The 24,895-nt window shown below is 43.9% G+C and overlaps 9 protein-coding genes across 9 annotated transcripts; 5 read left to right on the top strand and 4 right to left on the bottom strand.

The window, feature by feature from the left end:
- Positions 1-808: 808 nt before the first annotated feature.
- On the top strand, positions 809-4,372 carry I206_106072 (uncharacterized protein; the record flags this gene model as incomplete). Its single annotated transcript, XM_070203232.1, has 11 exons — positions 809-970; positions 1,039-1,152; positions 1,206-2,036; positions 2,091-2,484; positions 2,544-2,636; positions 2,724-3,032; positions 3,098-3,188; positions 3,239-3,357; positions 3,429-3,630; positions 3,696-3,828; positions 3,890-4,372. 11 exons carry the CDS (start codon positions 809-811, stop codon positions 4,370-4,372), a joined length of 2,931 nt encoding a protein of 976 aa, XP_070059333.1.
- Positions 4,373-4,734: 362 nt separating this feature from the next.
- On the top strand, positions 4,735-6,280 carry I206_106071 (uncharacterized protein; the record flags this gene model as incomplete). The annotated part of the gene is made up of 4 exons (XM_019156623.1): positions 4,735-5,474; positions 5,540-5,635; positions 5,696-5,763; positions 5,841-6,280. 4 exons carry the CDS (start codon positions 4,735-4,737, stop codon positions 6,278-6,280), a joined length of 1,344 nt encoding a protein of 447 aa, XP_019010425.1.
- Positions 6,281-6,550: 270 nt separating this feature from the next.
- On the top strand, positions 6,551-9,897 carry I206_106070 (uncharacterized protein; the record flags this gene model as incomplete). Its single annotated transcript, XM_019156622.1, has 6 exons — positions 6,551-6,570; positions 6,623-6,899; positions 6,967-8,133; positions 8,185-8,811; positions 8,877-9,491; positions 9,553-9,897. 6 exons carry the CDS (start codon positions 6,551-6,553, stop codon positions 9,895-9,897), a joined length of 3,051 nt encoding a protein of 1,016 aa, XP_019010424.1.
- Positions 9,898-10,176: 279 nt separating this feature from the next.
- Positions 10,177-11,789, bottom strand: I206_106069 (uncharacterized protein; the record flags this gene model as incomplete). Its single annotated transcript, XM_019156621.1, has 6 exons — positions 10,177-10,510; positions 10,584-10,865; positions 10,927-11,103; positions 11,159-11,263; positions 11,317-11,418; positions 11,470-11,789. The coding sequence occupies 6 exons, from the start codon at positions 11,787-11,789 to the stop codon at positions 10,177-10,179; spliced, it is 1,320 nt and encodes a 439-aa protein (XP_019010423.1).
- A 1,941-nt stretch (positions 11,790-13,730) lies between these two features.
- Positions 13,731-15,685, top strand: I206_106068 (uncharacterized protein; the record flags this gene model as incomplete). Its single annotated transcript, XM_019156620.1, has 7 exons — positions 13,731-13,954; positions 14,017-14,189; positions 14,250-14,347; positions 14,490-14,672; positions 14,736-14,972; positions 15,030-15,092; positions 15,152-15,685. The coding sequence occupies 7 exons, from the start codon at positions 13,731-13,733 to the stop codon at positions 15,683-15,685; spliced, it is 1,512 nt and encodes a 503-aa protein (XP_019010422.1).
- Positions 15,686-16,465: 780 nt separating this feature from the next.
- On the top strand, positions 16,466-18,292 carry I206_106067 (uncharacterized protein; the record flags this gene model as incomplete). Its single annotated transcript, XM_019156619.1, has 5 exons — positions 16,466-17,390; positions 17,442-17,692; positions 17,747-17,845; positions 17,903-18,109; positions 18,170-18,292. 5 exons carry the CDS (start codon positions 16,466-16,468, stop codon positions 18,290-18,292), a joined length of 1,605 nt encoding a protein of 534 aa, XP_019010421.1.
- A 356-nt stretch (positions 18,293-18,648) lies between these two features.
- Positions 18,649-19,707, bottom strand: I206_106066 (uncharacterized protein; the record flags this gene model as incomplete). The annotated part of the gene is made up of 5 exons (XM_019156618.1): positions 18,649-18,757; positions 18,811-19,083; positions 19,163-19,372; positions 19,433-19,553; positions 19,623-19,707. The coding sequence occupies 5 exons, from the start codon at positions 19,705-19,707 to the stop codon at positions 18,649-18,651; spliced, it is 798 nt and encodes a 265-aa protein (XP_019010420.1).
- A 623-nt stretch (positions 19,708-20,330) lies between these two features.
- Positions 20,331-21,494, bottom strand: I206_106065 (uncharacterized protein; the record flags this gene model as incomplete). The annotated part of the gene is made up of 5 exons (XM_070203231.1): positions 20,331-20,451; positions 20,528-20,845; positions 20,911-21,123; positions 21,206-21,326; positions 21,401-21,494. 5 exons carry the CDS (start codon positions 21,492-21,494, stop codon positions 20,331-20,333), a joined length of 867 nt encoding a protein of 288 aa, XP_070059332.1.
- A 546-nt stretch (positions 21,495-22,040) lies between these two features.
- On the bottom strand, positions 22,041-24,587 carry I206_106064 (uncharacterized protein; the record flags this gene model as incomplete). The annotated part of the gene is made up of 7 exons (XM_019156616.1): positions 22,041-22,992; positions 23,051-23,392; positions 23,456-23,722; positions 23,780-23,839; positions 23,909-24,333; positions 24,388-24,422; positions 24,491-24,587. 7 exons carry the CDS (start codon positions 24,585-24,587, stop codon positions 22,041-22,043), a joined length of 2,178 nt encoding a protein of 725 aa, XP_019010418.1.
- Positions 24,588-24,895: the final 308 nt, after the last annotated feature.

Raw genomic sequence — 24,895 nt, 5'->3', positions numbered from 1 at the left:
TGTCTTCAAAATTACAAGGCTATTGGACCGATTTACGTTTAGAATGCCTGCATTATGCATACCGAATGTCTATCAGAAAATCGGTGCGTAGGCCTAAGTCGTATGTATCGGATGAGGACCGTTCATGTATTCTATAGAGAAGAAAAAGATGACAGCCAAAGGAAGGGTAGGAGAAAGGGAAAGAACTAAATACCGCCAGGTGACACATGAGTACTGGGGTTAATTTAATTTGTTTGTCAACGTATCTGGCCCCGCGTTGGTCTCCTCTCACCCTCCTATTCTTTACTTTCGTACCTTCTCGGTTCTAAACTTTGCGTATGCATCATACTTTGAGGACTAGTGTCAGATCATTGAGCCCTTCCTTATATCATCGATTGCACTTAATTCGCCATCCTGCCGAAGGGCCTCAACGTGGTCGGTTCATCTTAATTGCGATAAGTTTCATTGTTATTGGAAATCATAGATCATCCAGTGAATTGGAGTTGAACTCCTTAGAATATCCCCCTATGGGTCATATATAATTTTCTCGGCAAATCAATCAATACATCAAAAGCTAGATTCATAGCAAAAACATCCAGGCATTAGAAAGGCAGGGCCGTGGATCCATATCGAGCAACTATCTTTCTGACCTCGAAGTATATAGCCAAAATCAGCCATCAACTAGTGGACCACACAATAACAGTAATTACAACAACTTTAGTCATCCGCCTTCCAGAATACCACCTCCACCACGAACAGACTTTTTGACCTTTTGGTGCAGTGATCAACTCCTTTGTATTGAATCCCAACGAGTGGACAAATAAGCAGTATGAATTTAGGGGGAAATGGTATTCCTCAAACCCAACCCGGAACAAGCGGGATAGGAAGTGCAAATGGCGGTGCAGGGCCCTCCAATTCCATCTCGATAGAGGAAAAGAAAAAGAAGGATGACAAGGAGGGAAGCGTCCCTAAAAGAGGGTATCGAGCTTGCGTAAGCATCAGCTCAAGCGTTGTTGATATATGTCATTCGTTATCCACTAAATTACCATTGAACGACAGGTTCATTGTCGACTGCGAAAAGCTCGATGCGATCTAGGCGATGTCAACGCTCCTTCGGAGCCACCGTGCACGCGGTGTAGAAGGGAACAAAGAGATTGCGTGTTCCTGCCTAGCGTAAGTCGAGCTGGATGAGTAAATAAATCGTTAGCTTATACTCTGTGATCTAGAAACGGAGACGTAAAGGTTCATCAGCTGCAGAAGGAGGGGGAGCAGCGGATATTTCAGTAGATATAACGCATCCTCAAGCAGAAGTTTATCCTGCTCATGGACCTTCTTCAACGGCATCTACCTCAACCGTTAGTCAGAATAACCCTTCTTCCGTGCCATCAAAAGTACAATCCCCATACGAAACCAAAGTCAACCCCAATGATTGGAATATCGCATCTTTCCCTCAAATCATCCAGCCAATGAACCCTGATGAACGAACCACAGCGATTTACCATCAGCCAAGTCAGTGGGCAGATATCAATAACAATGTCCAGCCGCCAACAGGATCAAATACGCAAACGATCACGAATAGTCATAATAAAAATGGACAAATGTTACCGCCAGTAACTCATACATCGCTGACTCCGCAGAATCATCCTGATACTACCACACCGGGATCATTGGGCGAATCATCTGTGACTTCCGGACAATCTCCTGGGCACCTCTCCAAAAAGCGTCGCACAATCGAACCTGATGGTACAAGAAAGATAGTGAATGCGAGTTTATCGAATGAGATGGACGCCCTAGAGATATTAGCGAATGCGGCAACGGATGAGAATGGCGAAACTGATTTGAGTATAAGTGGGGCCAAAAACAAAAATCATGGACATGGTCATGGTCATCATCATTCGCTGGATGATGCTCATAAACAAGTATCATGGGATATATCGGCAGAAACTTCGCCCGTAAGGGAACTAGGGCAGTTCCATCTTATTAAGAATGGGATCCTGGATGAAAATACCTTGCAAGAATTAGTCCATATTTATTTCAGGGATCATCATCCTTCCTTAGTAAGCGGGTTTTCTTCTCTATCCTGTTTTATAAACTAATGACATTTTTGTCAGCCCGTCTTTCAGACGGCACGAATACCACGCTCGCGAGATCAACTGTTAGATTTAGCACACAAGGACTCCTTCCTTTTGACATGTATCGTAGCTGTCGCTTCACGTCATCCGATAGATCCCAAATATCGTGATATACATGATAAGACTTGGCCAATTTTACGAGAAATCATGGCAGATTATTCTTTTGCTGGTTTACCAGGAAGTGTAGGATTCGTAGAAGGTGTTTTGCTTTTAGCTGAACATCTCCCTAGAGAAAAAGCAACTTCACCAAAAGACGCAAGCTTGGATATGTTAGCTGGACCTGGTACTGAAGCTGCCGGTGAACACGGTACGGATAATAGGCGAAGTTGGAGTTTGACTGGTCTAGCGATCAGAGCGGCGTATCTCCTAGGATGTAAGTCATTATTATAGTGGAAGTATAGCTTGTTTGACTAACCTCTCCGTCTCGTTCAGTGGACCAGATTGCGTTGGAGATTAACGAAGATGAACGTACACCTGATGTGGAGCGGGTCAGAAGCGTCTGGACATGGTGTTACCTTTACGACCGTACAATAGATAAGTCTCCTTCAGCTACGTCTCAAGCTAGAGAATGGGTCAGACTGACATCTTTCTGAACTTTACGTCTTCGAACAGGCTTAGCATTCTGGTCCAGAGGTCCATCGTTATGCTTTGTAGGATATTCACATATATCGCAAACTGGAGAAGCGGCAGCCAGGATGAATTTCCCCTTGCAGCTTTCACCCGGCTCCGAATCTGAGCACAACGATGGAGATCCATCATCCTCCACTTCTCACGACGACTCAGCTTCGCTCATGCAAGCTTTAGTGGAGTTGACCCAAATCATGACCAATGCGCACGATATACTGTATCCTAGTAAAAGCAGGACTGCGGTATTGGTTAGACAAGGGGAATATTTCCTTTTCTTGGATCATTTCAGACGTGGTGAGTACTTCTATTTCTTAGTACATCACTGTTGATGGTCGTGCTAATTGTTCGTTGGAAAACAGCTTTAGACAGCTACAGAACAATTTGGAAACCCAAAAAATGGTCGAACCAGACTTTACGAGAATTAAGCTGGATGACTTACCAATTCGTCAGGTGAGCAACGTCATTTCAGCTGCGAGTCGGAGCTGATTCTGGCATTGTAGATTATACATTTCTTCTTTCGGCTACTCGGCTCACGTCAAAAGAGCTCAATGGCGTGCAGAAGCTGAAGCTCAAGCTGGACGTGATGGAGCTAGACAGCCCGTTCAGCTATTCCCTCGAGGTGAGTCTGATTGGTGCACTATGCTCGAAGATCTGCCACAGTGTCGCTGACTCTAGTCACATTTTTCACAGGATCCGCTACATCACCCGACGCTATATACATCTACGAGTCAATAGGGTCCGCCAACGAGATTATGGCTATCGCTCTTCGACTCTCTCAGATGGGTTCATTAAGGTTTTTACCTTCAAGATATTTGATAAACATCTCTTACGCTGCTGTATTCGCTCTGAAAAGTAGTTATTCCGGTGCCGTCACCGGTAAAGATGTAACTCGGTAAGCGCTTTTCATCTTGTCGTATGCCGCAGAAAAAAAACAAAGCTCATCTATTCCAAACCCAGCATACGCGAATTGGTGGATCATGTATGTACGGCATTAGTATTGGCTTGTCCTGAGAAAGACCATCCCGCCAATAAATATGGTCAAATGTTAAGGATGTTATCCAAGAAACTTGAACAATTATCGGATGCTAGTGTAAGCTCATAATCTGCTTTTCATAGTGTACAATTGATTTCCGGCTGACTTGATTGAACAGGCTGTACCATCAAGATTCCCATCACCAGAACCCACATCTTCAACACCATTACCTACTAATTCTCACTCATATTCAGAACCTACACCTTTACCTTGGACACTTCCCGCGGAAAGTATAGAACCACAACCATTACCATTCCAATTCCCAGCATTCGAGTTCAATTTCGTACCTTCGAACAACGCAAATAATCAAAATGCCGATTCAACAACACCAGCATATCAATCATCTAATTCAGCTTCTAATATGCCGCCAATACCTTCAGGTGATTACGTAGCGAATTTAGGATTAGGATTGGGTGCTGCAAGTGCTAATGTTAATAGAAATCCTATTGACGAGATGCTCGGAGGTTCGCACAATCAAGGTCAAAATCAAAATCAGGATCCAGAAAATCTATTCGATTTTGATACTAATTTCGACTTTGATCTTAAGGGTTTCTGGGACGATTTCACCTTAGGAGAAGGAAGTGGATTCCCATTTAGGTAAATGGTGTTCAATGGATTATAGGTAATAAATTAAAGAGAGATGTTGCATGTAAATGCCAAGTATAATATATTTCTATATTTGTGACAGGGGACTTTCTGCTTTGCCTCCCTGATAATTGCTGCTGTCTTGGATCTTTAAGGCTGTACAAGATAAATGGAAGTTTCCAAGCGTCCTTTGTTGCACTTGGTCTGTCGACCAGAAATTCTGCGGAGCGATATTAAAGGAAGTGATCATCGAAACAAAGGAAAAGCAGCCTTTGTCATCAGGCAGAGAGGAAACTGAATTAAGCAAGTGGATTGTTATAGTCTTCAATCAATTCAATGTTGTCTCAAAGCGATTCAAGTTCCATGATTTCAAAGAACATGGCTTCCTCACCGCAAACCAGCCCATCTGAATTTGTCGAACGTACTGATACCTGCATCATAAATCCAGATGGAGTTGGCGACGAGAGAAGATCTTCGAGTTATTTTAGCAATACCAGCTTTCCGAATAAACCAAGTATATTACCCAAAAGAGATAGTTTACCGCCTCCTCTTAGACCTAAATCTGCTTCTTCTAGATCATCTTTATCACTTAGTCCCGTACTCTTACAAGACAATCGAGTGATACATGATTATCAAAGACCAGCTAATTCATCCTCTAATCCTAATTTACGCCAAGACGGCGAGGGTGCTAATCAGTCATACGAAGGATATTTGCAGGAGAGGGATAAATCGGTTAACGATGAGCTAGAACAGCAAGAAAAGAATAGAACAAATACGATAGCTAAACTTGCAGGTGATATCAGACCTCTATCAGTGCATGGACCCCAAGATTCAGATTTGGATCAAATCGAAATGACAACTTTGGCGAATGGTCAAATTCCAAAAAAAACAAAAACACCTATGAATTTTATTCAAGATCATATGTCTGTCAAAACTCCTAAATTACCTATACCACTTACAGCTACTAAGATACCAATACCTATACCTATTCCAACTCATATTAATTTACCTACACCAATTATGCCTTTAATTCACCTATCCTTGCTTGTTATTCATTTAATATTTAGCGCTCTTGTACCTTTTCTACTTTTCAAGAATATGATACAACCTTTAGTTTTGTAAGTCCATTCCATCAACGAGTACATATTTGGAGTGAAATGGTATATAGCTAAATCAATTGAAGATGGATTATAACCACTGTTACGGTTGTTTTGCAATGCGTTTATCTGCTTCCTGGTATCTTTCTTGAAGCTATTGGTCTACTGAGACGTAGGCCCATGTAAGTAACCTCAATCGGACTATCGTTATTGTCATTCAAATTGATCTCAACTTCTTTTAGTGTTACAGCTTGGCTACAATCGGGTTTACATATAGTCATCATGATCTTATCCCTTATACCTCACAGTGGTCAGTATAATACCGTACCGTTGAAATATAACTCTTCCTATTCAATTATATGCTTTCTCATCTGACATGACTTTCAGCGACAGTCTTTCTGTTGATAAAGAGCGATCAAATCCCATCATGTTCATCAGTACTATTTTATAAACCACCTGAAATACCTAATTTCGAATCACATTTACGATGGTCGACATGTAAAGAATTGCCTAAAGTCACTAGAATAGCTTTAGTTAATGTGGTTATAGTTTGTATCGAAATTATAGTAGCTAGTGTGGCAGTATCAGTTGATTACAAGATACAAAGAATAGAAGAAAAACGTCATTCGGTAGATTTATTAGCGGAAATAGCTAAAGTAAGGAAGAAAAGAAGAAGGAAAACATGGTGGAAAGAGAGACCCGATGATACAGTATATGGAAAGATACGTCGCAGAAGGTGGACAGTTGGAACTGGGAAATTACTTTGGGATATTGAAGGGTATATTCAAAGGAAGAAAGCTAAACAGACAGAAGATAAGTCAGTCTAAGCGTAGTTTATGGTTATCAGGCTTCATATAAATACGATAAAGTTATGTTATCAGGCTGGTTCATACCTCCACTTTAACGGTTCTCTAAATGTTTAAACTCCTTATTGTTCTCCTTGACTTTTCGCAGATATATAAACGAGATCAATCATCAAATGTGACACCCGTTAACACAAATCAGTTTTCTGGCATACAAGATGCTTCTCATAGCTCCGCCATGACTTTCCCATTGAGCTCATTGAGGTTCACCGACCTAAGGCTCCCCGTACGATCATGTCAATTTCCTCCTCCGTGTCAGCCAAAGCAGAACCCTTTTCACCCGATATTATCGCATCGCTCATTCAGCACAATCGGAACTACGATATGTCGGGCAAGGAGATCTTCGAAAGAGAAGAAGAAGAAGAATACACAGCCTGCACCCGTCATTTTGGATTCCAAACTGTCATTTATCTCAAAAGATTTACCACCTTTGCCAGATATTCAACATCCTCACCTAGCTGCAGCAGCAACAGATCATTCCAGCGCAGAATTCCATACTCTGGAGCTATTAGGCGATCGACTTTTCGAGGTTGCGGCCGTCAAATCACTGTGGAACAGATGTAGTAGCGTCAAAACCCTCGACGTAAGTCTCGTTTACGGCATGAATCATTCTTTACCAAAATTTTAGTGAGCTGACATGAGCTTGATAGCAAGGGAGACAGAAGCTGACAACTAATCAAGCTTTCTCGGAGATAGCCAAAGCTTACAGCCTTCATGTCAAGCTACCGGTAGATTCCGCGTCCTCGCCCGAACCAGGCACCAAGAAGATGGGTGATGCTTTGGAAGCATGGATGGGTGCGGCTTACTTGGATGCATGCCGCAGAGGAAACGAGAGAGAAGTCCTAATGTGGGGAGCAGACATCCTCAACGTCGATAGGTGGACAGGTATGAGAGACTATGTGGAAGGATTGGAAAAGGCTTACGGCAGACCTCAGCGATATCCCATATATCCAGAAGGGGGCATATGGGCGCCTACTGAGGTGAAGGAGCCAACGGACGGAAACATCCAAGACAGTGAACGTGAAACTCGATTCACATCACAACAAGGATGCCAGGATTTTAGACATATAAAACAAAGCCTTCTCTGCTTATTACCGTCTCATGGAAAACCGGTTATAGCCCCGACACCACGCACACCGCCTGTCACACTTTCTAGCCTTTTAAGAGCAAGTGGTCTGCGTCAAGAGAAGTTGTGCCCCACACCAGATGAAATGGGTGACGAAGATGCATCGATGTCTAGTTCGTCCCGCATAATTAACCTTGGAGCCTCCAGTGAATTTGAGCCTGCCAACCCTTCGCACTCCAGGTCAAGTACAATCCCCAATTGGACTAATGCTAGCAGTCGACACGATTTGGAAACACAGACCATCACCGCAATTAATGTTCTGTCAGCCGTGAAGAATTTAGAAGACGGCATCAACGCCATCGAACATACTATCAAACACAATACGCTCTCACCTCTGCGCAGTGAATCATCCCAGCAAAACAAACCTTCGCCTACATCCTCACCGTCCAAATCTTCCAAGTCTACTGGCCGTGTTCCCGAATCATTGCCTGTCCCCAAGTCAAGGAAGATTGGACCCGTACCATCTTCCTGGGGTTCCATCATTGTGCCGTCCAAGTGGGTCCGTCCTTCGGTTCCAGTCAATCTCTCCAGATTAGCGCCTCTACCTGGAGCATTCCGTTCTGAGCTCAACGACCTTCACTCATTGGCCTCAAATAAGTACAACAGAAGATCAATAGATGGCATGAATTACCTCAAGTGTGGCATGAGAAATGAGTTTCGCCCACTTTGCAAGTATGAACAAACTGTTGATGTGAGTTCTTTAAGCACGCTGCGATCAGTCACAGGCTGAATCAATTTTCAGTACCTCATTGCCATGTATATTACGACCGCAGTGTGGTCTTACCTAGCCAAACTTTACGATCTCATGCCGTCCAAACTCAACCCTCACCACCCTGGTCAAAAGCCGACCGCCACCCTCATCTTAGGGGTCATTGGCACTCTAGCTGATAGTGAATGTCCAGAAACGAAAGCCTGGCTCAACAGTCTTGTGTCAGGTAGAGTTTGGGCGAATGCATCAATTCTTGCTAAGAAGTTTGAGGATTCGACTGAGTACTTGAAGGCTGGAGGGATCAAGATTCAACATGAAGCCCCCAAAAGTAAAGACAGCATCATAAAGGTACACGATGACTCATTGCCTGGGAAAACCAAACCTGGGGTCACGAGTCAAAATCACGAACAAGTCTCTATTGAAAAGAAGTCGCACCCATTGCCTTTACCTCTGCGGGAGACTTGGAAAACGGCACGTCTGCTATTCGTCCCTGAAAATCTACCACCCCTTTACCAAATACCGACCATTGTACTCGACGCTGGATTCGTCGACGCCACGAGAAAGGATACAAGAGAGAATGCAAGCAGATTATATTTCCGCCTATACGAAACGACAGTCGAACGCCTCGGTCGCTATTCCACGCAACCTGAAGCCTTGAAAGTGAGTGGGTTCCCGCATAACCGATTTAGCCGAGCTGATTACTTTTGCTTTTGCTTGTGCTCCAGGCTGGGGCGAATCTTTTGCTTTCCGATAGGACGATGTCGCACCTTGCTCTTCAGTATGGCTTGTTACAGGATAGTGTCGGAGAGCTCTCGCAAGGCGAATATGCCCGGTGCTTTCGACGGTATCTGGCTCTGTTATTGACAGAGGAATCAGATGAAAAAGCTTCGAGTGAAGTGTTTGAGTGGATGGGCAGCCTTTTTAGGCTTGAGGTCTGGCCACGGCTGGACCATGTCATCAAGAGTGCTGAAGGAAAACAGACGATCAATGCGGTTAAAGTGGCTCTTACCGACGCACCTGCGACAAAAGCTAGAGAAAATCGACCATCATCCACTGCACTTCTTTCCAACTCTTCCGAATCAGCAACCTCAGCAGACTCAGAAGAGCAAGGCTGTAGCGAAAAGAACACTCTAACATCCGCTGAAATCGAAAAGGACACTGTGCGTTTCGACCCTTCACAATTACCACCGCCGCTGTCGGAGATTCATTCCAAACCTCAAGACCTTCATGTCGTTCTCGGACCGAAGTGTCGAAAATTGATAGAGACGGATTATATATCAACCTTGAAGTTCTTGAAACAATACAACAAACTTCATGGGATCGAGGGTCAGGTTCTCTCGGTAAGTTCGGGACTGACTTTTGCCTTCGGGACTTTGACATTGACACTTCCTATTGATGTAGCCCGCAATCGGGTATCTATGCTCAACAGCAACAAGCGCCATACTCGCTGGAGTGTATGGATTCGACAAGCACGATGGTAAACCACTCAGTGCCGCCAAATCTGCCAGGATGTTTCGACGTTACGTGACTATCTTGTTAGAGAAAGCTAAAGCTGGACAGCACTCGGACACAATTCGCAATTGGCTACACAAGGTGTACTCTCCGGAGGTATGGGTCTACATCAAAAATATCGTGAATGAAGCGAACCGTAAACGATCCTGCAAATCTCAACCTCTGCAACAGATATCTAAGGTAGCCCAGCCGGGCCAAGTGGAAGTAGCTCATGTCAAGGGCCCGTCGCCATGATACACAGCTGACGCCGGATCAAGTAAGATTGGGATACGAAGTATCCAATAGACTAGATCTTTGAAGGTGTGCGGCAAAAAAAGGCATACAGCCTGACTTACGAATTAAGGGCTAAATGTTGCAACTATGGAGAACAGTATGAGAATGCCATAGACATATAGACTCTTTGTAGATACATAGACATCTGGACCATTTAAGACATCATTGTAATCTTTATAAACGCATGTAATATACATAAGAGAAGATATAACGGCATCTAACGCTATTTGGATTGATGTTTTACCATTCTCTGATCATACCATCATCACCTCTAAATAAGGGGTTGATCCATGGTTCTAATTTTTCAGCTTCAGCAGCTTCTTTTCGAATGAGCTCTTCATTCAGCTCGATACCCAAACCTGGAGTCGTCAAAAGACCAACTGAACCACCTTCAACCTTGAAAACGTCTGGGTTGGTCATATATGTGAAAAGATCGAATCCACCAGTGTTGTAGTGCATCTTCCATGACATTTCGCAGACAACGAAATTGGGGGTTGAGAAACCGATATGTAAGGAGGCAGCGAAAGCAAGGGGACCAAGAGGACAATGAGGAGCAACACCAATGTCATATGCTCTAGAATCAAAAGGTTTGTCAGCTATACCGATAGACGTGGACTGTCAAGGGAATCCGAGGTAGATTGACTTACTCAGCCATTATAGCGATCTTTTTCGTTTCTGAGATACCACCTGCGTGAGCAATATCAGGTTGAATAATATCGATACATCCAGCTTCAAAGTATGGTCGACAATCCAGTCGGGTGAATAATCTTTCACCTAAAGCGATAGGGATAGTCGTCTTGTTGTACAAGTCTTTTAATTCGTTAACGTGCCCTGGCAGAAGTGGCTCTTCGATGAAGAGAGGTCGATGAGGTTCAAGGGCAGCAGCCAATTGTTTGGCCATTCCCTTGTGCACACGACCGTGGAAGTCACTACGAGATGATGATCATCAGCTTCGTCACATTGAATCATTGAGCTCTGACAGCCACTCACAGACCGGCATCGATACCAATTGATTTGACTTGTGCTAATCGTTGTACGGTGTCATCAAGAGCGTGAGGTGAGTCGAGCCATCCAATGGATTCTGTAGCATTCATCTTAACCCGAGTAAATCCTTGAGCCTTTCGGACTTTGGCTTGCTCCATGACATCTGATGGTCGATCACCACCACTATAAGGCACTCCTGTCAGTTCGGTCTGGATGCTATAAGGAGAGATATACTCACACCCAACCGTACACATCACATCGCTCTCTGATCTTTCCACCTAGTAACTCCCAAACGGGTACACCGAGTACTTTACCCTTGATATCCCAAAGAGCTATATCAACACTGTAGTTGTTCATCAGCATTTTGGGATAGTATAACACCAAAAGCGCACTCACCCAGACATGGCAGACATGAGCACTTCACCACCCCGGTAGAATCTATGTCGATACAGATATGTGTAGATCTCTTCGATATTCATAGCGTCCCATCCTATCAATCTGGTTCGTTTTGTCAGCCGGGAATACGCTATGATTCGGAGTCAAGCTCACCTTCTGGAGATATCCCTCAAACTTCCTTGAACAGCTTCGGTGTGTCCTTCCAAAGTACCCTCTCCCCAACCGACAACTCCGCCCTCGGTCTCCACACGGACGAACAACCATCTTGGCCTTACGTAGAAGTTTTCAATAGTCTTGATCTTAGTAGATCCGGCTTTTGATGCACTAGCATGAGGTTGTACGGCGAGGTGTTGTTGAATACCCTTGTGATATTTGGCAGCAAGGTCGGAAGGAGGAAGATAGGTAGCTTGTTGTGTGGAGATGTCGGTAGCGATAGTGGAAGTACCGAGTTCTTGAGGTTGATTGGCAGACATTGTGAGTGTTTGGTATGATCTTTCAGTAGAACAAAGGGCGAAGGATAGTTACTTGAATTACTGGAGACTAATGTGGTATGATCAGTTATAAAAAGTAGATTCCATTCAGTCACTCTATAAATTGTTGAGAGGATGACTTTAGATCGGGCCGGTTCCGAGCGGTAAGGGGCGAAATGCGTCACCGGTATTTACCGGCTAGAGTTTGAGCTATTTTTTTACTACTAACACATAGATGAACTCGGAACACTAACCTGCGTATCTACAAATAAGAATTAGCACGTCGTGAAGCGGATTCGACCAGATCACTTCACTTCCATCTTTTGATAGCAAGATCTTGAGCTATCACCAATCTGAAACCGCTTTGTGTAGCATGACACGGGATTGACCACATTATATACCCACCTGTGAGATGCATACAAGTATCTTGCTTGCAAATTCTGTTAAAAATAGACAATTATCTCCACCATCACTGTTTAAGTCGCGTCTCACAAATCACGAACGATAATTACGATTATAGTCATTACATTATCTATCAGTAATCCAGGACGTAAGTCTATTAGGGAATTTGAGTCAGGATCCATTAGATTGAGTGTGACACAGTACCAAGCCAAAGAGTTGATTTGCTCATGTATGCAGAGGGGCAAGACCAACAATTTTGCCGCTGCATGCTTAAAATACTTGATACCAATAATGCATAAGGGCAGTAATGATGCAAAATTGTTGTTGTTGCAGTTAGAGGGCAAGAGTTGCGGGAGGGCCCGAACGTGACCGAATTTCACTGAACGCAAGAACGTTAGCCGGAACATGGCTCACGTGATCCCTTTCAATGGACGTTATTCATATCCTGCTGCTCTTGTGCAAGACCTGACACCGTATAAGTAGCGATGATGTTAACTAGCTCCAATCTCCTATATCCGCTATGAACTAATGCGCTCGATAATGATACCCACCTCACAGCCCTTTGCTGTGACATTCGACGACTTCAAGTCCGCTTGCCGGAATATGGTATCTTATATCCGCTTTCAGCGTACACCATATCCATCTCCCTTTTCCCGCTTCGCTTTACCCACTTGAGCATAAAGTGGAAACTAAAATGTATAAATAGGTGTATGGTTCTGCATGAACTCCTTTGTTTATACCCATTTCGCATTATCAGTCAACTCATGGAGACTTTGCGATACATTTGACAATGAAGAATCAACCAGTTATTAATATTCCCCTTCCAAACGCTCGAGACGTCGAGCTATATCGGCGTCTTCCAGCTACGACGTCCGGCTCTTCATCATACCATAACTGGCTCAACCTTACTTGAGCTCTGTGAATGAACATATTAACTGTGATACGTCGCATAGACATTTGGAATCACGAGATTGGGGATACGCCGACTACCATGCGCTACCGTCAACTTTCCCTCTCGCGTGATCAATTCGTTTATATTCCTGCTTCAGCCGCCGTTTCCCTTGGAGTGATGACACCACGCTTTCTGGAAATCGACATGTTTTACTGATAGATTCTCGATGAACAGGGACAGTCATTCTGCGTTACCGATGCGTGAACTGCCGCTGTTTGCCGCTGCAGTACGTAAACTGGTTGGATTGTCTTGGCAACGACTATCGAGAAATAACCGTAAAGCGTAATTATCGGACCGACAAGCACATCGAAAAACAGGGTCTAGTTCAAATCTGATCACATATCTGGGATTTTAAGGAGGATTTTCGTAAACCAATGCCCCCACAGGCCCCATGGCACTGTTTACCCTTTCTCTCAACGGGGAACCGAGGTAAATCAAGGATCAAAGTGATAAAACACGCAAATGTTAGCCGTTTGCACGATGGCCCCCAGTCACATTGATCGACCTATATAAAGACGTGCCAGGGAGCTTATTAAACTCAACTAAACCCCACAATTGGATCATCATTACCAACCGACATATATCACAGTATGGCTTCACTGCATGAAGATAGATCTTCCGTTAAGGAATTGGAAAAACATTACGAAGATGTCGCCGCTCCTCATTCTGGCAACGACATTGATCGACACTTGGCTGTTCAAGTCCCAGAATCCCTTAGGGGACTGAGCGAAGAGGAACTTGCAAGACTCGATAAAGCTGCCACCCGAAAAGTCGATATTTTGCTCATGCCCACCTTGGTAGCTCTGTACATTCTGTGAGTGGATAAATACTTGACCGCTATGATGACAGCGGCTGATTGTGACTTTCCTTCATCAGTAATTACTTGGATAGACAGAATATCTCTTCAGCTAAAATCGCTGGTATTAATAAAGATTTAAATTTGTCTACCACCGATTACAACACTGCCGTCTCAGTACTGTTCGCTGGTTATGTATCACTTCAAGTTCCTTCAAATATGTTGGCTTCTAAGATTGCTTATCCCGGTCTCTGTAAGTTTTGTTCGGGTCGCATATCGTCAGAAAGTAGACTAATACGCGTCTTTAAAATAGATATTTGTGTCATGTGCGGTGTTTGGGGTGTCATCTCCGCTTGTACTGGTGCTGTCCACTCTTTTGCCGGTCTCGCCGTGTGCAGAACCTTCCTTGGTGTGAGTGATTTCCCGTTATGACTCATCAATTTCTCCCCAAGAGACTTCCAGCCAGATTGTCTCCAATACCATCCTCCATCTCACGCAATTGTGCCTATCGATCCTGTTTTCTGGATATATCAGGCTGACACGCTGTATACAGTTTGCTGAAGCCGCGTTCTTCCCCGGTGCCGTTTACCTCGTCTCTACCTTTTACACCAAGCGATCTATGGCCTTGAGAACTGCTATTCTGTATTCGGGATCTCAGATCGGTAACGCTTTCGGTGGTCTGTTTGCTCTTGCTATCTTAAAGCTTGATGGTGCTCATGGATTGGAAGGTTGGAGAGTGAGTCATTACACAAAGATCCTTTAAGCTCAGCATCAATATTGACGATGTTCGCCTGTTCAGTGGTTATTCATCGTTGAGGGTATCTTGACTGTCGGTCTTGCCGTCATCTTCGCTATTTTCATCCCTAACAAGCCTTCCACCATGCGATGGTTGACTCCTCAAGAAAGGGAAAGACTTGTCTATAGACTAGAAGTTGATCGAGGATCTAAAGACTCTACTGATGAAGTCTCAGTTGGTTCTGCTTTCAAGATGGCTGTTACCGATCCCAAGACGTGGCTTCTTTGTGGTTGTCTCCAAGTGAGTCAGCCATTTCTTGATATTCGAAAATGCCCAGCTGACGCTCCTGTGCGCTAGATGAACTATATCGCCGCTTCCGTCACCAACTTCTTCCCCGTCGTAGTGAACACTCTCGGATTTGTGAGTCTTCACCTCTAAATTATCTCTAAGGGTGGGAATGCTGACACTTGTCCCTTCAGAACCGAACAATCACACTTGCTATCACCTGTCCACCATACGTACTCTGTTGTATCGCCGTTATCGTTAACGGTTGGCACTCAGATAAGAAGAATGAGCGAGCCCTTCACATCATGTGTCCTTTCATCTTCACTGTCATCGGTAACATAATCGCTGTCGCCACTACCAGTGTCCCCGCTCGATACTTCGCCATGTGTATCCTCCCATCTTCCTTCTACTCAGCCTCTATTGTCATTCTCTCTTGGATCTCTTCATCGGTCACTGGTCCAGCAGTCAAGCGAGCCATTGTTTACGCCGTCATTAACGCTTTATGTAACACTCCCAACATCTGGACTTCATATCTCTACTTCAATGCTCCTAAATACACTGCTGCTTTCGGTGTTGATCTCGCAGCCGCTGTCGGAACCATCTGTTTCGCAGCTGCTACCTGCCTGTACCTTAAGAGACAGAATGCTAGACTTGAAAGAGGTGAGGACACCGGTAAACACGGTCCTTCTGCCGTTCAAATTGAAGCTGGGTTTAGATACCAACTTTAAGGGATTAGGGTTACATCGTGGTGGATATTTGTCGATGGGCTCTATAGGAAAGGAATACCTATATCCAATCAATAATTTTATAGTCATTTAGTTTAACACACTGAGCATAGCTCGCATTACGGATGTATGAATATTGCTGCTCACTGTCATTATTAGATGGAGAGGACATGACCGAGCTTAAAAAGCGATCGGGGAAAGGGTCCAGACTTTGGCACTGAGACTTGGTCGGAGATTTAGTGTATCTGTGAAACAGACTATTCTTGTATTTCCGAGTACACATACACTCCTGAAGAGGCATCTGCATAAGCAGTTTCCTTTCAGGTACAATACCATCTGATGTCGCGCATTGGAAGGACGCGGTCGGTGTTCAGATGTAAGCTTAATTAGCTTCACACACAATAATTAAAGGTTGATTAAATCCCTGATCCAGTACTGAGGCGTACTTGGAACTCGCAACGAACAAAAGAACAGCCAAGAAAGATGCATCCCTTTGAGAGTTCAATGAATGAAACATGTAGGACCCAGGCGAGAAAGGAAAGGATTTATTTGAGTGTGTCGACGCTCCGTGGAAAAGAGTATAGGCTAGATGTCATCATGATACCTGTAGCATCTTTTGACTTTGCTGTTGTCGATTATATCTAAAAACAACCTGTAGATTCTGGCATCCCCTTGAACATAACAACAGAGCATCTCTTGTGCTTCCTCATACCAGTTTCTCGAAAGCAGTATATAGTAACGACAGAGAATAACCCGAAGCTCCCGGATAACCCTTACACAAGTATGAAAGTCACTCCTTCGATAAATACAGTCATTACTTTTTTCCCGCTTCTTTCCACCCTCATTCTGCACACTCTCGCAGCTCATGCTCCGGCCAGAAGACAACATAGAAATGTTGTGAAGGAATATCAACGAGCTGTGGCATCAAGTGCTAAACTCGCATCAGCGGCTTCTTCCCTTAACATTTCTACAGCGACCGCTGAAGGTGTATCGGACACCAAAGTGATCACTGGCTCGATCAACACCACTGCCACTGCTTCTTCAACTAGCTTTACAGCACCCAGTACTCTAGTCAGTACTACGACATCTATCTCCTCAGCTATCACCACAGCACCTACCTCCTCAGCTAATCCTACAGCTACCTATACACCCGATGAAAGTCTTCAGTTCGCTTATCCTCAACGAAATTTCAAGATCAATTCGAGATCTTACAAAAGCTTGACAAAGGCTTTACCTAAAATATTAAAGAACGCGAATTCAATTTCTATCCATTCATGGGAATTAGGATGTTTCACTGAAACTCTTCTTGAAGTATACAATCCATCTTTGACCCCTTTTGAATGGGAAAATCAATTATGCGCTTCGTCTAAATCTGACGATATTCCCTGGAACGTAATTAAAATTGCGAAAAATTCACTCGTAGCTTATAATTGGACTGGATCACCTTCTGATTTAGGCTCTTGCGATGGTGAATTGAAAGATTATTTGGATAATTCCACTTCACCTGTCAAACATATACCCAAAGCTCTGATCAATGGGGACGGAGCATTAGGTGATCCGGTTTCTTTAGTACCTGCAATTTGGGTTTTAGCACAATTCGCTAAAAATAGATTGGTCAATCTGGGCTCAGGAATGAAAGAAGGTGAGGACTACTCTTGGGCTGTAGGAAACCAACTTGACTATTTGTTCAGTGGACCGACTCAAAGTAGTGAGTGCCCAGGACCAAAGTAGACTATGTTGTCTGAAACAACTTCTGTAGACATTATCTCGCAGAGAGAAGATTCTTGGGAACTATGGGCAGATATGATGTATATGATCCCTCCATCCCTCACCTATATGGGACTTTCGCTCTCAAACGAGGAATACTTACACAAAGGTCTGGAGCAATGGGATTTAGAAAGTAAAACACTGTTAAATTCGACTGTCAACATTTACAACCATGTAACCGGGTGGGATATGAGGCTTTGGGCTACTGGAAATGGATGGGCAGTATACGGTGCCATTCGCAATGTAAGCTTAAGAACTTGAATGCCAGAGATACCATGTTCACTGACGTTGAGATAGCTCTACGCCGCCAAAGCGATGAATTACCGAGCTGCAGTAGTCACCCAGGCAGAAGATACTTTGACCGAGGTATTTACCGGACTGTTTAACGAGCTGGATGTGGGTATGAGGTAATCACGATATTTCGACATAAGCTGATTAATTATTTCGTGACAGGATCAAAATCTTTTGCCAAATTACATGAAGCAGGATAACGCTACTTTAGCTGTTGGAGATACAGCAGGAACAGCTTTAACAGTTGCAGCTTACTATCGATTCATCAAGCTTTGCCCCGCTAAAGCGAATCCAAACCTGACTAAACTGGCTGAGAAAGCTTTTGATGCTGTTGTTGACAAAATTGATAAGGATGGATGGGTCACTCATGTCAGTATATATATTTGTGGGAATTCGAGTGGGGAGCTGACAGTCAATGGCATGTTCAAGGCCGTCGACCCTATGGGCACATACGGATGGGTGGTCTATCCTGATGATCTGACTATACATTCGCCCGAGGCTCAGGCGTTCGCAGCAAAGATGTGGAAAGCGAGAACTGAAGCTGGAATATAGAGTTGAGGACTTCATGAAACGCTCCTCCGTTGTCTTCATCTGCCCTGTTTAGTATTGTAGATCTCATTGTCGATTCTGTGCTTTTCACTTCTGTCGATATTTTTCTTTTCTTGCTGGAGACATTGAGTGCCAATCGGACTTGAAGGGACAATAATTTAATTCGGAATATATACTTCTGATATCTCATCATATTATGCATATTTTTTGCTTCTTCTGTAGGGAAACCGCTTAATAGTGTAGCCAGGATATATACATGCGGTATCAATACCGAGGAGCTGATTCATGAGATTGCCCCGAGGCAAGGGGATCCAGACATTGGCAGAATGAACAAATTCATATGAGTTCTAATCCCCTTTCTAGAGCCATAATTTGAATAGGTATAGACCCAGAGCGGTGAGCAACGCGACCTGACCCTCTACACCAGGTACATGACGAGCTCCCGCGCTGGACGTGCCAGCACTACTCCTAAGGCAAGATGTCAATGTGAATCCATACAGAGACTGTGCCCAAAAACCTACCCATTGTTTTGCGGTTGAGTTGCAGAAGCTGAGACACTGCTGGATGAAGCAACGGAGCTGAGACTGCTAAGAGTGATAGTGGTACTTGGGCTGATACTCGATGCAGTGGTGACACTGAAGGCAGCAATGTTGGAAGTGTCGACCCTAGAAAATGTGGATGTAGCATTTGCTCCAGAGGATGTCAACGGGACTCCAGGATAGGTTGAGGTAGATACGGATCCGGATGGGTCAGATGGTGTGATTGCGATGCCAGGTAATTCGTCGCACGATATGCTTTTGGGTTTGAACGAGTCAATTTCAGCCTATCAGCCTACGACTTACATGCATCAAGACGTTCAATCAAGAAACTTACGCTGATCCGCTGAAAGAAGCGAAATCTACATCTAGCCAAATATGATTTTTTGTAAAATTAAACTTATTGGTATTCCAGATTGTCAATTGATGTTTATTCCACTCTAAACCATTTGAAGCATATAACACGGCTTGCATTTGCTCTTGTTTGGAGAATCCATCTGCAAAGACCGGGTCTTGGTTGTCTATCGATACAGCATACATGCCGTGGCTATTACAGACAGATTATATATAGTAAGTCCGCGAATTATGACTACAACAAAAAACTCACTTGTCTCGTTTAGCACCATAAATACTGATATCTTGACCTTCCCAGCAGATTCTACTCCAAGCGAGATGTACGGTTGTAGTATGAAAGGTAGATTCATAGTATTGAGGTGTCCAAGGGTCATCTACGTGGACACCGTTAACGTCTAGTCAGCAAATCATCGCCTATACTATACGTAAGTCTCCTAGCATACCAGCATGATCTACTCCCCAACTATCCCCTCCGTATTGAAACAAGTCAGAACCATCGTCCAGGTCGTTTTGTTGATTGTCAGCCATCCTTAGACGTTGAAAAGGTTTTCAGGTCGGTAAAGATGACTCGCAATACTGTAGATATTACTGTCAAGATCAAGAAATGCTTGCATATCACATTCCGTATATATACAGTATATGCCATCGACATGCCTGACAATTAATCATCAGCCATTTACCCCAGTTCATCTGTCCATCGGAAATGCCTGAAAGCAATCAAAACGCCACTCACGGACCTTCTAGACGCGTTAAAATCACTTAAATCACTTTGATTGTGTATGATGATTTCAGCCTATTCACATGCTCAAAGCGTTACGATCGAACCTGTTTCATAGATTCCCTTCAAGTTCCGGACTCAAGGGATAAGAAGGAAACGGGACCTCAGGAAACTCGCTGAATGTTTGAGGTCTGTAGTTTCCGTCAAATTGCTCCGAAATGATTGTACAAGATGAGTGAGATTTCCACTGTGAATATCAAATGGAATGAGAATTGCATCCGAGCGACCAATAAAAGTATGGAAAGAGTATTATTAAAACTATATTGAGAAGTGCGTTCACAGAACAACTTTCTCTGACAAAAAGCATAAAATACCAATTCAGACGTTCAACCAAGGAAAAGGAAGGAGTGCAGATTATACAAAAACAGCAGGTTCAGATTATCATCTTGAATAGGTACACACCCAATAAAAGACATAGAGCGAGTTGACCTTCTGTGCCTGACCGAAGTCTATCAGCGTTACTTGTAGTATTAGTTGCGCTCGCCGAGGAACCGCTAAATCCAGCATGGCACGTAAGTTGATCAGCGAATTCACTATAGGGCAATTTCATTTGAGAAAATCAAAACTCACCCAAATGTCGAAGTCGCGTTACTGATAGTTGCAGAACTCAATATGACGGTAGTAGTTGGACTGATATTACTTGATGGTGATGTACTTGTAAATTGTGATACACTGCCATTTGAAGTCGAAGGAGCACTTGTCAAACTAGCTGTGGAAACACCAGATAATTGAACAGAACCAGAAGTAGAGTTTACAGTAGTTGAATTTGTCGAGTTGGAACCACTTGATGCTGTAGGACTCGTATTGGTCATATGTGCGATAGCTGATGCAGGTATCATAGTTTCAGTAGGTGTCACAGTTGCTTCTGGTAAATCTTTACAGTCGATTCTGCTCATTGCAAAACATGATCAGCCCATTTTTGGAATACTTCCACTTCTCGTAAGAATACTCACGGCCATCCACTGATTTCAGCATAATCAATATCAAACCATAAATTATCTTTATTAGTCATATTAGTTTTCGGCATATTAGTCAATACAATCTGATGATTACCCCATTCTAAATCTTGAGTTCCATATAACAAAGCTTGAATTTGAGGTTTTTCACTATATCCATTAAGCCATACGATTTCCCCATTGTCAATTGATACAGTATATAATCCGTGGCTGCATACGTGAATGTTCCAATCAGCTAAATACATTTAGAAATAACGATCGCTTCTTCGTCCAAAAGGGATAATTGACTCACTTTTTCCTTTTTCCGCCAAAAACTTCAACTTTGGTACCAGTCCAACATAGCCTTGCAAAGGCTTTATGTACAGTCGTGCTTTCGAAAGTAGCTTCATAATACTGACCTACTAGCGGATCGTCTTCACTCGAAAAGTCTTATATATCAGCATGTTTTTTACCAAAAAGGAGAATCGGTTCTTCCAGGAGAACTCACCAGTATGATTTGTACCCCATGTATCTCCCATATACTGCCAATTTGGATCACAATCATTTAGAGTAGTATGTGGCGAGTCGTTGTTGTCCGACATTCGTGCTGTATGTAAAAGAGCGTGTAAATATCAATGGGTTCGATATGAGTTATTAGGTTTGTAGATTGAAAAAGAGATGGGAGCGAGTCAATAAAGTGAGATTAGATCAGCTTGATATCTCAAAAGAACGGATTATATCGATTGAGCAGACGCAGAAACTCGCTCAAAGTTAAGTTGTGCATATAAGGGATCAAACGCAATCACTCATACAATCACGCATAATCCCTTTGATTCAAAGATCCTTTTTAGAGTTGATAGGCATTATGGATCGAATTCTAGACTTATTGATACCGTATCGTATGCCTTTGATCTGGCCGGATAAAGTCGGCTACATCATCGAAAGAAGGAGTGGAAGGTCCACAGCACAGTGGCTTGTCAATCAATTGCGATTCCGAACAAAGGAAATTCCCATACACAGAGTCATCCATATACACAAGTCAGAGCGGGAAAGGGAACAGATTGTGTTTGTTTGTTTGTTCACATGCACAGATAACCCGACAATCCAAACCATTTCGTTGTTGTATGCATCAAGCCATCTATCATATTCTAATTCAAGTCAATTTCATCCATCCCTTCTCCTTCCTCTTCATCCACTGGAGGTACAGGCGAATTTGCTCCGGTTCCTGGATTTGATGACACGGGTGTGACCCCCGATGCAGATGCCTTCTTCTTCTTGTTCTTCTTTTTCTTGTTCTTGCTAGTCGTAGACGAATGTTCAGTAGGAGCTTCAGATGATGGAACTGGGACTGAACCTTCATCCTGATCATCGCCTTGCGGCTCCAGCGACTGGCTGTCTTGTGATGGAAGCACTACAGGGACAGCCTTCGCCGGTACCGCTTTATCTTCCACTCTTTCGATTTGAGGCTCTTCAGAAGCCTTTATGACCGGCGTTTCGACCACCTCCTCTTGTGTGATATCAGGAGCCGTGGTACTTTCAGTCGCTGGTTCAGGGGTTTTGGCTATAGCCGTCTCGAATTTGGCGATAGCCTCGTCGATCGTGGAAGCTTTTGTGGGACCATCATCTTTTGATGATGACCCGGTTTCTTCAACGACGGGAGGGGGTCCAGAAGCCGAATCACTGATAACTTCCGTTGGCTCCTCGACTACGCTTGTAATAGCAGTAGAGGGTGGAACAGAGGGTGTTGACTGCTCAGTTGGTTTAGAGGGTTTCGTAGTCGCTTCTTCTGCTGGTTGTGTCGAGTTGACCGCAGATTGGTCCTTGGCCGAATCAGCAGGGCTGGGTTCCGGAATAGTATCGTCGACGGGTCCACTTGTTACAGGATCAACTGTAGCTTGCACGGATGGAGCAGTGGATGGATTCTGACCGCTTGTCGCACGAGAAGGCACCTGTGGTCCTGGGGCAGGAACCTCTTGATCAGAAGTTATGGCAGGCGCGGTCGCTCTCCTAGACGGGGATGACGACCGGCGATAGCTACCTTCTGTGGGTGATTGAGCAGGTGAGTTGGAATTACTGCTCGAAAGAGGGAATTTGAATCCGCTGGAAAAGTTTCGTTTGATTAGTTTGGCAGACATTGTTCATGTCGTTCTTAACTTACCGATCAAGCTTTCCATCCGCTTCAGGCTTTGGACTTCTTGGTCTACCTCCGATATCGACGTCCAAGCTCATTTCTCTACTTCGTCTGCCCTCCATTGAACCGTTTCTCGATACACTTGGTCGGGAAGAAGAAGCGTGCATGCTCATCCGAGCTATAGTCTCTGGGCTGGGCGACCTGCATAGCTCCTCTGGATTCTCATCATGAGGGCGAGTAGGGGAAGAGGATGTGAAGGGAAGTGATGATCGTTTTTGAGGAGATGGTCGACGGAATGGAGCAGGGTCCGACGTGGTTGTTTGTGCTTGTGGTATAGATGGAAGTAGATAATTGGAAATAGGGACGAGTCTAAGGAGCCCAGTCAGTTAAAATGAACGCGACGGGTTGTATTATGAGCAGAGAAGCACTCACTTCCTCTCACCCGCAACAGCTAATAACCATCCAGGCCCAACGACTGGTAAGTTCATCCTAGCTGCTTCTTGATATTCCGGATCAATCTGTCCACCTCTACCTGAATCATCTCCTCCTACAATGGGTGTTGTGCAAACAAAGTGAGTCGTATCTAAAGCTACAGTAGGCGATTCTCTCGCGCCAATTTGACGAAGGCTATCCCGCAGCTGGGCGAGAAGTTGCGGTGGTTGTATAGGTCCGAAGTGAGGTAACAAACCAGTGAGATTACTGAGCAAGGGTCAGCAACATTCAAGCAAGAAATCGGATCTGAGTTGGGTAGCTTACTCCATTGTATGCGTGCGCACCCTGATCAGGTTGGAAGGATATGTCCCAGCTGTTGTTTTCCTATGAATATAACTCAAATCAGCATATTTCGCGTATTACTGGCAGTGCAAGATATCCCACTAGACTTACAGAACAAGCTGGAAGGTGTACTCTTCTCCTGACTGAAGACCACCAGTCTTCCATTCCCTTTTCTCCTTTTTACCTTGACCGAAATCGCCTCCTACTCTACCCCATCTTTGTCCATTTCTATACATTTCCAAACCCCTCCAATTCGCTGAGCCGATCTCCAATTTCTCCCATTCAACACATACTGAGGTTTGAGTGACATTTCTGAGCTTTAAAATGGGTTTTGAGGGCGACGTAGTGAATGTGGATAAGATATCAGACTGTAAGTTGTGAAAAGATTGTTGAGCTGCTAATTCCGCTGATACATCTCTTGAGACAGTGATTGTCAATATTGATCCTGGACCTAAAGGCGGTGCTCCTGGAGGAGGTGTTGGAAGTAGTAAAGATGGAAATTCTAGTAAATGAGCATTTGGTCCGAGCAGAATTGCCTGTAATATGATTAGCTTGACGTTTGTCCTGAACAAACTGCTAGCTGAACTTACCATTCCTGCGTCTAATTTTCCAAGAGTGAAAGTGACTATGCGTAATCTGAAGTTTAGCTATGCATCCTTGTTACCATTTGAAGGTGATATAAGCAGAGCTCACACTTTTCCATCTTGTTCTTGGTAGCATATTTTAAACTTGCTCCTCGCTGTAGAGCAACTTGACTGGAAGGCCCAGCAGGAGAAGATGAACTGGACATCCTGGATGAAGGCCCTAATCAGATTCTCGCCGCTTACTGAGCTTGAATTGCCTTGAGATGACTTGATACTGAGAGATACGGCAGATTCTTGTTCAGACCATTCGAGACTATGAGGAAATCAGCTTAAGAGGGCAAAAGCAGTTTGAGTATTGTCTTTTAGTAACGATATAAATCGCAGCGACAACGAAAGACAACAATTGATGACAACGTCACGCAAGACGCGATTTACACCACGTGTTGAATGCCTGCTTTTGTGGCGTAGGCGTTTGCTTTGATTGCCTCTTGCTGAGTTCCTTTCAACGGCTATT

Source organism: Kwoniella pini, chromosome 8 (assembly GCF_000512605.2).
Source record: "Kwoniella pini CBS 10737 chromosome 8, complete sequence".
In the NCBI taxonomy this organism is placed as follows: domain Eukaryota; kingdom Fungi; phylum Basidiomycota; class Tremellomycetes; order Tremellales; family Cryptococcaceae; genus Kwoniella; species Kwoniella pini.
This window is presented reverse-complemented; position numbering and strand designations above follow the sequence as displayed.